Raw genomic sequence first — 12240 nt, 5'->3', positions numbered from 1 at the left:
GAGTACAGATTGGCAAGTAGCAGAGACGCGCAGCCCTCTGTCATTTATTTATTTTTCTTTCCACTGGGTGCGCTGTCCCTTTAAATGCGGACGCTGGCGCTGGCTCTTATAACACGGGAGCCGGCAGCTTGTTGATTTCAGAGCTGGTGAATTTCACATTGTTTCCACTTCACTTTCCTCGTTCCTAGAGGGGAGTCTCGGGTTGGCTCAACCACCGCCGCCGCCGCTGCCAGCCAAGGCCCCGGGAGGGCAGGGACCCGCAGCACCGGGGCAGGCGTGGGGCCGGAGGAAAGGGTGCCGGGGCCACACACACGCACCCTCGCTGCAGTCCAGCTCCTCCCGGAGCCCGGACGCTCGCAGCGCACGGAGCGCAGGACCGCCCGCCCGGACGCCCGCCAGCCCGCACGCCCACGGGCCGGGGCCGCTGCCAGGGAGCGGGCGAGAGGAGGAGGCCCGGGGGGCGGGGTGGGGGGCGGGGTGGGTGCCGCCGCCGCCGCGGAGCTGCTACTCAGCGCGTTTTGCATGAAGATGGCGGCTCCCACCGCCAGCAAGGCAGCCTCTCTGGGCTGTAACAACAAGCCTTCGTTCCCGGAGCTGGATTTCAGGTCCGGAGCTCGGGTGGAGGAACTGAACAAACTCATCCAAGAATTCACGAAACACGACCAACGGGAATATGACGACCAGAGAGCGCTGGAGATTCACACAGCCAAGGATTTCATCTTTTCCATGCTGGGTAAGGAGGAAAAAAGGGGGAGGTGTGTGTATGTATGTGTGTGTGAGCGTGCGTGTGATGGGAAAGGGTTGAGGAAACCCATTCCCCTTTCTCGATCTCTCCTTCCTCTGGAGTTTCCTTATTGGAGCCGGGGCTACAACCCATCTCTCTTCCTCCTCTTCCCTTTCTCTGCCGCAAGCTGAGCCTTTTCTGCCCCTCTTCACTGTACTTTGCGCGGAGTCTTTCTCACATTTCACCCCCCCCTTGTTCCTTGGCTCTTTTGTTAATTTCTCACCCACCCGAAGGTGGTAAGCAGGTGAGTAGTTGGTGGTGAAACATCTCGGTTTGGGGGGTAAGCTGCTGGCAGCAGCGTGGTGCAGGTGAGACTCGGCGGCGCCTTTGGGGATTTGGCTCCCGGAGGCTCGGACGTGCGCCTTCCCTTCGCTGAGTCTCCGGTGCTCGGCTGGTTTGGGTCACCCAGACAGCTTGGGGCCCTGGCTCAGCGCTGCAGCGACAAGTTGCTTCTTCTCGTCTTGCTTGGCGGCGCTGTCATGCTGAGCCCCCGGTGGCCAAACTTGTTGGGTGTTCCAGAGTAACCCGCCAAAGTAGGCTGGGCGCCCGGAGTTCCTGCAACTTTGATTTGCAAATAGACTTCCCTTTCAAGAGATCGGAAGCATTTCCGGTGCTTCTCCCTGATTCTTTCAGAGCTCGGAATTCCTAATTCCCTGCTCGTAAACGTCCTGACTCAGAGATCTGACCCTGCAAGCCGCCTACCGCCTCTTCTTTGTGTGTAGTCAGAGATAAGTGCCATGAGTATCCAACCCCGGAGATACTGGAAGGAAAAAATACACCGTCCACCCCTTACCTGCTTGTCCCGCAGCAGCGGGCCCTCAAACCGATTGTTTAATAGTATGCAAATGACATAAACAGGCCTTTGAGCAGGAAGTGTTCCGTCGTAGGGGTTATTGACATTCAGGTGTAGTGTGAGAGCCTTTGGTGCAACCTGCGAGCTCCATCAGTGGATCGGTACTTGTCATGCGGTACGTGGCCCGGCGGTTAACATTCCGCAGAAATGGACTTGGCGTGCAGCGCTGCCCAACGGCGGCTCCCTTGTGCGCTCTATAAATTCCAGATAGTGGAAAATAGGATCAGGAAGGGTCTTTTGGCCACAGAGGAAGATTATTGACTTTTCTCCCTCCATCTACTTCAGTTCAACGCCATATATCTTGTTGCCACTTCTTAGAGATACCTTCTTGGAGGTGATACCTTCATGGAGGTTTTCACTTCTCTTAGGTCCAAGTAATAATACAAACTGAGCGCGAGGCCGTACGTAGTAACGCTTTGGGAAGTTGAATGAAATCTTTTAAAACTTTGGCATTGGGTCGCCTTTTTTGTTGTACTTTCTCCAAGTATATGAGATTGATTTGCCTATTCAATTATTTAGATTAATGGATTTCATTTATTTCTTTTTATAAATCCTAACCTGTTGGAAAGAAGCTTCAAGAGGGAAGTTTACCAGGCTTACAAATATTTTATGGGGCAGTAATTGTTAGGAAACGGGGTGGGGGGGCAGTTATTTAAATTGCTTAATCATGGCCTTCTCTTGGGCACAAATAATGTAAGTCTGCATTTGTGCTGTTGTAACCCATTTCTTATGTATCCTGTCCTGGTGTCTGTCTGGGTCATAAAAAGTCAGAATAGTCACAGTGGGAGGGTATGTGGACTTTAGACTCCTCTTTAGAAACTTAAGCAAGACACACATAGTTGAAACACTAAATTAACAATAACCACTTTCTTCTCCAGATATGAAGGCTGCATTATTTTGGAACTCTTCATTTGTGCATGTGTTTTGTTTAATGTCTTGGTTGACAGCTAAATGAAAATTGCTTGTATTCCTTTCTACTCAGTTGACTTTGCAAGAGAAGTTTTTTTTGCCTTTTGGGAATTTGGTATTTCTACCTGCAGGAGAGAAAATCCAAAAGAGTGCCATGTAAGCCTCATGCCCCTCTGGACACTAGAAGGCAGATGGTGAAATGAGCCCGCCTGTGTGTGGTGCTGCATTCATTTGTGAGTTCCTTGCTTTCTTTTAATGAGGTGCTGGCTACTCGAGACAAGTGAAGGTTTGGTGACAGCAAGGGTCTCCCAGTGGATTTACTTTTTCTTAAGCAGATTTTCCTTTGGCTTAAAAAAAATCAGAATCTCTTTTTTGTGTACTTTGTTTTCACCCTCCACAGCCTGGAGTTTTTCATGAATATGCGAATGTGGCGTCAGTGTATCCTCCTAAGTGCAGGCATTGCTGGAGTGGCAACCAGCCTCTCATTTCTGGCCCTTGGGGTTGGGGTGGGCTTTTCTCTGATTGCATTTTCAGCTGCACCGGAGGACTGTCAAAAACTTAAAAACATCCTCTCACACAGATACTGTAGTTGGGTGGGAGGCAACTAGGGAGTGGGGAGAGGTTGCTGGATGACATGATGGTTGGCACTTGGCTTCTGACCTAAAGATTGATGGTTGACACCCACTTAGCAGCTGCAGAGAGAAAGGTCTGTCTGGTGAATGGCTCCTGTGAAAATTACAGGCAAGAAAATATTATGAACTAGTGGATCCGTTTACTCTAATACTGTAAATCTCATGCAATTTATTGCTTCTGAATACCTGCTGGAGAGACAGCTATGGGTCATTCTGACTAAATGGTATTCAACAACAACAACAACAACTAACAGTGGATCACTTTACTCTGTAACACTTGGAATTGGAATTGACTTAATGGCCACGGGGTTCAGTAGGAGTTTTTTAGGCAAGAATGAAGAGGGGCAGACACTGTCTTTTTGTATAAGGTTATGGGCTTAGTGTGAAACTCACCAACCTCCTACATGTTTTTCATTTTGTCTAGAAGAGCAAAGTAGTAGCAAACTACTGTCATAATCAGCCTGCCTGCCCTGGGAAACCTCCTTCACTGACCTATCAAAGCAAGGTTCTAGGTAGGCCCTGGGTCCAATCTGAGCCCTCTTGTGGTCACTGTAGTCTCCCTGGCCGCTCCAACATTCTCTTTTTGTTCAGAGACTCTGATTCCTATGTAAGCAGATTTTAGCTGGAATCACCTAGGCTCCTTTTTCTTTTTGCACCTTTTGTCTTTTAGGAGAATGATTGCTGTTATTATCTAGTTAATATTTGAGAGCCCAGCTTGTGTGTGAGAGGCTGGCAGTGCATAATAAATACCATTTATCAAAATTCAGGGAAATTGCCAGAGTTCATTAATGTTTTAATAATATTTAGTATTTGCATAATGTCTCTGCCAGCTCTTTTGTTATTTCATTCCCTGGTGAGGTCGACTGGAGACTGGTTGTCTCTCCATTGAACAGAAGAGAAGAGAGGGTATTTGAACCTTAAAGAATACAGGAAACAGTAGTTGCTTACGTACCAAATAGCAGCACTATATCATTGCTGACAGAATTGCTGTCTATCATTGAGCCTCTTTCCAGTGTCAGGAACTGTTCCTTCCACAACCTTGGAAAAAGGTATTGCTACTGCAATCCCAGAGGTATGTGGTTCAAATCCACCAGTTGCTCTTCTGGAGAAGGAGGGGCAATCTCCTCCTGTACCTGTCAGATCCGATTTGACAGTACACACAAAAAATAATAAAAAATAATTATTTTTTTGAAAAGAAAAAGGTATTGCTTCCTCATTTTACAGATGAGGCTATTGAAATTTGCTGGGTTTGGCAGAATCCAGGGCTGTGTGACTAACAAATGGTAGAGATGTACCTGAAACTTAGGTCTGTCTGATGCACAGTTGATTCTATTTATTCTACTGATGATTTAAAACCATACGTAAAACCAAACCAAACCACCTTACTATCAAGTCAATTCCGACTCCTGGCTCTACTCTCTGTTGGGTTTTCAAGGCTGTAATTCTTAATAGAAGCAGATTGCCCAACTTCTCTGTTTTAAAGAAGCTGGTAGATTAGAATCACCTGTCTTCTGGTTAGCAACCCAACAATACCACTGTGCTGCCAGCTCTTAGGAAAGACCGCTATTTCCTGTTCTTTAAGGATTTTCTGAGTTCTGCTTTGTGGTGTAAAACAGGTAGCATTTGAGGTAGTTGCTGGAGCCAGTCATGTTCAGTTTTTTGTTTTAAATCCCATAATGTTGTTGCTAGGTGCTTTGGGATCAGCTGTGACTCCTGGTGGCCTTATCTATAGAAGAAAGAAATATTGTCTGGTCCTGTGTGATCATCATGATCACTGACATTTTTCAGTTCTTTCTTGTGTCTTTTGTGTAGTACCTTTCTACCTCCGAAACTCATCTTCTAGCACTTTACTGGACAAATACTCTATTGTGATCCATAAAGTTTTCATTGACTAATTTTCTGAAGCGGCTTGCCAGGCCTTTCTTCCTAATCTGGAAGGTTTTTTTTTGTTTTTTTTTAATAATATGGAACACTTCACGAACTTGCGTGTCATCCTTGCGCAGGGACCATGCTAATCTTCTCTGTATTGTTCCAGTTTTAGTATATGTGCTGCCGAAACAAGCACCTTGTCTGGAAGTTGTGCTGAAATGCAAGTGTCATGGTGACCCTCCTGATGTTTGAAACACCAGTGGCATAGTTTACAGCAGCTCAACAATATGCAAGCCAATTTTCTATTGAAAACTTTGTTTTTTTCATTTTCTTCAGTCAGAGCTTCAAATGCTTTCAGCAAGGACTGTTGTGTAACCTGCGTATCAAGTTCCAGAACACTTCATTATGCTCATGTGCAACCTGCACATAGACCAAGAAGAGTTGTTCTAATAGAACAAGGAAATACCACATGGTTTAAAAATCAGGGAAGGTGTGCACCAACACTCACCCACCGTATTCAAGCTGTATACTGATCAAAGCATATGAGAAGCTGGAGTACATGAAGAATGTACTCTCAGGGCCAGAGGAATACTGATGAGAGAATAGATTTATGCAAAGTTGCACAAAAATGAGTGCAGTATGTGTTTAACAAATGGCAGTGTATGTGGAATGAATCATACTCCCTCTAAAGAAGACCTTTTTACAGACTGCATTGACAGAGTGGCCTCCAACAAAGGGCCCTCCATAGCAGTGAGTCTGAGGGTGCAGCTGGACCAGGCAGCGTTTGCTCCGTTGTACACAGATCACCATGAGGAAGAGCCAGCTCAACAGAACCTAACAACAACATGTTGGCTCCACAGCATTGGACTTTTTTTTTTTAAAATAAACCAAAACCATACCAAATGCCATGCAGATTATTCCAGTGCATGGTGTTTCCATGTGCCCCAGGGTAGAAAAGCCCTCCATAAAGTTTTCCTGGCTGTGACCTTTCAGAAGCACACTGTCAGGCCTTTCATCTCAGCCATCTCTGGAGTGGTTTTGAACTGCCAACCTTTTGGCTTGTGGCTGAGCACTTGATTTGTCTGTGCCACTCAAGGACTCTGTGAGCTTCATAGTTCTTCTTACAGAAATTGTTCCATCTTCAATTCACTGGATGTTCTAATAAAGCACATTTCTTTAAATAAGTAATAAAACCATCTATGCATATTTTTTCCCATTTACAAAATAATTTCATATTCACACACAATTTGGTAATGAGGCATGACTGTTAGCCATGTTTAATAGATGAGAAAACTAAGACCACACAGTCAGCAAGAAGCAGCACTGGGATAGGAACTTTTAATATGTTATTATAAGCAACATTTTCTCAATAAAAAGTTGGAAAAAGAATCTTACTATGGAATACCACCATCTTGCCTATCTGTCAGGTCATTGTACTATTGTTACTGAGGACCTTTGAGTCTGAACCGACCCACAGCTGACCCTCCAGCAGGTTTTCAGAGGGAGTTAATCACATGAGAAGAGATTGCCTGACCTTCTCCCAGGGAGGAGGTGGTGGATTTGAACCACGTGCCTTTGGGATTGCAGCACAGCTTCTTAAGCTGTAGGCCACCAGAGCTCCCTAAGGTGTTTCACTTAGTGCGTATACATGTGAAAGCTGGACAAGGAATAGTAAAAGACCAGAGAAGAATTGATGCTTTTGAATTGTAGTGTTGATAAGGAGTATTGAATTTACTATCTACAGCCCAAAACACAAACAAATGTCTTGGACAAAGTGCAGCTGGAATGCTTCTTGGTGGCAAGGATGGTCAAATTGTCTTTCCCATACTTTGAGCATATTGTCAGAAGCCTAACCCTGGAAAACAGGCATCATGCTTGTGAAAAAGTGGAGGAGAAACAAAGGAGAGAAGACCCTCGGTGAGATGGATTAGCACAGTAACTGCAACTGTGGATGTTGTTATAATGGCACGGGATCAGCCAGGGTTTTGTTCTATGCCTGTAGGGTCAGCTCTGTATTGGTACTGACTCAGACTGGAAAGTAGCAAACAACAATAACAACAACATTATCATGATCTCATGTGTCTTCTTCCAGTCAGGTTGCATAGATAAGTATCATTGTTCTTATTTTGGAAGTGAGAGAGATGATACTATCACCTTTAAAGATCAAACCTTGGTTCGAAGGGGCTAATACTTCTATCAGGGTAACAGGTCTGGTGCTCAAACCACAGCAAAGTTGAAGCTTGCGTTTTTAAACTCAGGGTGTCTAGCTCAAAAGCTTATGCCCTTCTACTGTAATGTTACGTGCTGTCCAGTCAGAACTAATAGAAGCCTCTTCACTGGGTTTTCAGAAGCTGTAAATCACGTGGGAGATTATTGCTCAACTTCTCCTCTTAGAGGGGCTGGTGGATTTGAACTGCTTGCATTTGCATTGGCAGCACAACTCCTTACCCACTGGGCCACCACCCTATTTATTATAATAGGTTGGCGTTTCTCACAGGTCTTACCTTCTCAAGAACTTATTGTTGTTGAGTCAGAACCGACTCATAGCTGTCCCTCTAGGGGATTATCCAAGGCTGTAAATTGCCCTGGGAAGAGAAGGTTCATCATTCTCCTGATTGAACCACTAATGAATTCAAACTGCCAGAGATGTTGTCTTTGATTTGGTGCAATTCACCCAGACCCTCCCCTTCGACAGTTTACAAAGCAGATTGGTTTTCATTCAGCCATTCATCTAATGTAATTTTACTTTACCTACTTCCTCCTTGTCATCCTCATTCCCCTTTCTCTTTGTATCCTGATCTTCCTTCCTTTTTTTTCAGGGCTTTATCCTTGAGCAAATGTTGCTCTTATGACCGTGTATGGTTCACTATGCTAAGGAATGTGTGTCTTCCTAGTAGTATGGCTCACCTTATAGACTTGACTATTGTTTGGCTGAAAGTTGCCACAGTGATGTGAACATTTATCTTGACTCCTGGTTTGGGTTGATTTCTGTACTCTGTTCACGATTCTTGGCAGTTTCTACCTTTTTTTCTTTCTTGGCAGAACAGCCATAGAATTGTTAATCCTGGGTCTTCCCATATCTCTTAGTTTCTTCTTCTTGTTGATAAATACTGTTGTTGAGTCAAGTACAACTCAGTCGCAGCCCTGTGAATGATACATCTAAACCATGCTCTATCGTGCACCATCCATATTATCTGATATATTTGGTCCTACTGTAGCAGCCAGTGTGCCTGTCCATCTTGTTGAGGGTCTTCCTCTCCTTTGCTGTCCTTCCACTTTTCCACACACGATGCCCTTCCCAAGGACTAGCCTCTTCCAAGATGCTCTAAGTATGTGAGAGGAAACTTCACCATCTTTGTCTTTATGGAGCACTCTGGCTGCACTTTCTTTCAGGCATACATATCTATTTGTTTTTTAGGCAGTTCATGGGACCGTCAGCACTCTCCTCAATCACCACAAAACTTAAAGGCACCTGAGAGCTGTTATAACAGAAATCTCACAAATGTCTTACTTTAGCAAAAAAAGAAATCAATCTTGTCAGAATTTAGGAGGATATGGAGCCTTGATGATATGTTGGGAATAGCTCTTGAGTGCAAGTCAAAAGGCCCAAAGTTTAGACCACCTAGCTGCTCCACAGGGGAAGAGATGTAGCAGGCGGTTTTCATCTAGAAATTTATAGCCTTGAAATCCCTGTGGGACGGTATAATGGCTACAGAGTTCCTGTGAATCAGAATAGACTCTGTGATAGTGGATTTGTTGTTGTTGTGTACCATCGAGTGAACTGAGACTCATAGCAATGCTATAAACAATACATCTGAACCCTGCCGTATGCCATCCTCACTCACCATTCTTGACGTACTCATGACCACTGTTACAGCTACTGTGTGTCATTCCATCTTGTTGAGGGTCTTTCCCTCCTTCACTGGCCCTCCACCTTCCCAAGCATGATGTCCTTCTCCATGGACTGACCTTTTCTAACAATATACCTGAAGTACGCGAGATGAAATTTCATTATCCTTGCCTTCAAGGAGCACCCTGCCTGTACATTTTCCAAGAAATATTTGTCCTTCTAGAAGGTCACGGGATATCCAGCACCTTTTTACACATCGTAATTCAAAGATCTCAATTCTTCTGCCTGCCTTAGTCATTGTCTGTCAGCTGCATAGCAAGTAATCGAAAAGATTATGGTTTGGATCAGGTGTACCGTGGTCTTAAAACTGCTGTCATTGCTCTTTAGCACTTTGGAGAGGTCTCTAACAGTACACTTTCCCAGTGCAGTGTATCTTTTGATTTCCTAACTACTGGTGCCAAGGATGTTGATTGTGGATCCAAGCAAGATAAGTCACTGATGGTTTATATCTCCTCTCCTTTTGGGAAGGAAGAAGTCCGATATCTATGCTCTTAACTCTAAAAGAAGGCTTTCTTTCTGGTGGAAGCTCTTTGAATCTTCCAGGAGATGCAGAAGCTGGCCCTGAGTTCCTTTATAATCTTCATGTGTTGTTTATTTTACCTTCCATTTGTGCTTCCATTGTTTATCTTCCCTCCCACTCTTCCTGATATTTCAGATCTCAAAAAGTGACTGTTTTGAGACTCATGCTATACTGACAAAGCTTTATTAACGTAAAAAGATAAAGATGAGGATTTATAACACATCATTTTGGGGAGAAAGTTCAATATACAATGTTCACCCTATCACACCATTGATTCTTTGTTGTGCTTGGGTAATATATCGTTTGGGATTAGTGTGGATCCCTTTTGCACACACAGATGGATTAGATGACCTCTTAACTTTTTCAGACTGAGAAATGGCTATTGAATATTGTTAGTCATTGACATTCTTCTGGGAAATGTTTCAACAATTCAGAATCTCAGATCCCATTTCAAACGTAATGAATCTGTATTCCTGCAGGTCCCCAAGTTGAGGCTTCCCACTACTACATCTTGAACAGTGTCAGTCCCCAGGCTGACCATCTCCCCCCACCCTAGAGTTGTCCTTGAGCATGATGAATGTGACCCCAGTTTACATTGGAGATAGAACCAAGATCCTGATCCTCAGAATCAGATGTGTTTGCTGGCTCCTGGAAGGTAATATCGAAGTCAAGGAGACAAAGAACAGAGTAAATTTGGATGATAATGGAGTTTGCCATTGTTGAGCATTTGTTCTGTGTCAGATGGCGTAATAAGGGCTTTACATGATTGTATCATTTAATCCTTACCATAACTCCTTGAGATAAAGCACTGAAGGGCACCCAGGGATTGGCCAGATTGAGGAATTTGTTCGAGTTTACGGGTAAATAAGTGGTATGGCTGGGACTTACCCAAGGTCGGGCTGATGCTAAAGCCCTTGCTTTTAATAAAAATGGTAATGTGCTATTCCTAACCCTGCCAGTTACTCAGTAGACTCCGAGCCTTAGTTTCTGAATCTGTAATTGTACCTTCAGTTCATATGCCTGTAATACTGAATCTAGCAACTTTTGTACAGTGTAAAAGAAGGACACCTCTTAGTTGCAGTGTTAGCCTGCTTTGTAATATGTGAGTTACCCTGAATAAGGCTCTTAATCTCTTTTGGCCCATTTTTTTTTAATTATAGAAAACACAGAGATGATAAAACCACCCACAAATTCTAATCGGTATTAATATTTCGGTTTGCATTTTTAAAGACATCTGTGCTTGTTCACGTGTTTGCACCCACGCATGTTTACATGTGTATAGGTTTACATAATAGGGAGATTAACAGAGAAAACATGTTCTTTTTTTTTTTTTTAAAAAGGATTGAGAGGATTTAGAACCTCAAACCTATGGAATGGCCTCCTAGCTTCTTTAATTAATTTTTTTTTTTTCCAAATGAAGTACTTCCAAATGCAGCACGAATGAATATTGTTTGTAATAGAATAATTAGGAATAATGAACCTTCATGTTGGCGTCTGAGGATCTGACTTGCCTTTCAATGCCATCTCTCTCTCTCTGCATGTTCTCTACATGGTCACAGAACACACTCCGTCCCTTTCACCTTCTTCCGTTGGGTCTTTGCTGTTTCCCGGCCAGAGATCTTAATCATTGCTCCTCAAAATAGGTACAGTTTGTGAACTGAGTGGGGGGAAATTATTATGACATTATTTTTATTTAACCACTAACTGAAAGATAACATTTTTCTTCTATTTTAAATGTAGGTAATAAATTATAATAATCTTAGTGGTACAGATGTTTTGTTAGCTAATTGAAATCACAGATATTTTTCATTCATATTATAAATCATTGGGTTTTCATTCAATCATTCATAGATAACTTTGTTTTACTTTCATTCCCATTTATAAAAACTATTAATTACAATGTCTAGTCAACTCCTTATTATATTTTTCCTTTCTCTTCACACTGCTTAATCTGTTTATGAACTTTTACTTCCCTCTAATTCCCTTCCTATCTCTGTTAACAATCCAAGATTGTGTCTGTGTGTAAACTTTTCCTTATGGCCTTGCACTATAATTGTTGTTTTGTGACTGATTTATGCCACTCAGCATAATTTATCCTAGATTAATCTTTGTTTGATAGTGTTTCATCAATTCTTGATCACTTGTCAGTGATGTGTGAATGTATCATAGTTTCTTTAACCATTTGTCCATTAATGGCACTTGAGTTGTTTCCAGCTCTTTGCTATTGTAAATAATGCTGCAGTAAACTTAGATGTGTGTATGGCAGTTTGTATAGCAGCTCTTAACTTCTTTGAGATATATGCCAAGTAGTAAGATTGGATCAAATAATATTTCTGTTCTCAACTTTCTAAGGTAATGCAAATTGTTTTCCAGAATGGTTGCACCCTTTTATATTCTCACCAGCATTGTAGGAATGTTCCAATCTCTTCATGTCCTTAACAGCACTGGTAGACTTGTCTTATTGAACATTGCTATTGTTGCCAGGATGTGATGATTATCTCACAGTTATTTTGATTTGTATCTCTTTGTAACAACAACAACAACATAGAGCTACATTGGTCTAGTGGACAGAAAATTATGCTACCAAGTCCACAGTGGTGATTTTAATCTGCAGCCCTCAGGCTGGGTTCAAATTGTTTTCCTGTCAAACATTCTTCTGAGTGGAATAGCACCAGTCTGTGCATTGCTGTGCAAAGGTAACTCGTTGTTGCTGTGATGCTGAACACTGGGACACTGATGCATCAAATGTGATAATGGTTACCC

At 43.0% G+C, this 12240-nt stretch overlaps 1 protein-coding gene across 1 annotated transcript in view; it reads left to right on the top strand.

Annotated features, from left to right (window-relative positions):
* The first annotated feature begins 207 nt into the window (after positions 1 to 207).
* The window catches only part of MB21D2 (Mab-21 domain containing 2), a 177865-nt gene continuing 165832 nt past the window's right edge, over positions 208 to 12240 (top strand). Inside the window, exon 1 of the mRNA XM_006898495.1 lies at positions 208 to 733. Within this exon, the coding sequence (XP_006898557.1) occupies positions 523 to 733 (211 nt within the window). The 5' untranslated portion in view covers positions 208 to 522. The remainder of the gene's footprint in view (positions 734 to 12240) is intronic.

The sequence above is a fragment of the Elephantulus edwardii genome, unplaced genomic scaffold (assembly GCF_000299155.1).
Source record: "Elephantulus edwardii isolate Elephantulus edwardi_28Jun2011 unplaced genomic scaffold, EleEdw1.0 scaffold00232, whole genome shotgun sequence".
NCBI lineage: Eukaryota > Metazoa > Chordata > Mammalia > Macroscelidea > Macroscelididae > Elephantulus > Elephantulus edwardii.
This window is presented reverse-complemented; position numbering and strand designations above follow the sequence as displayed.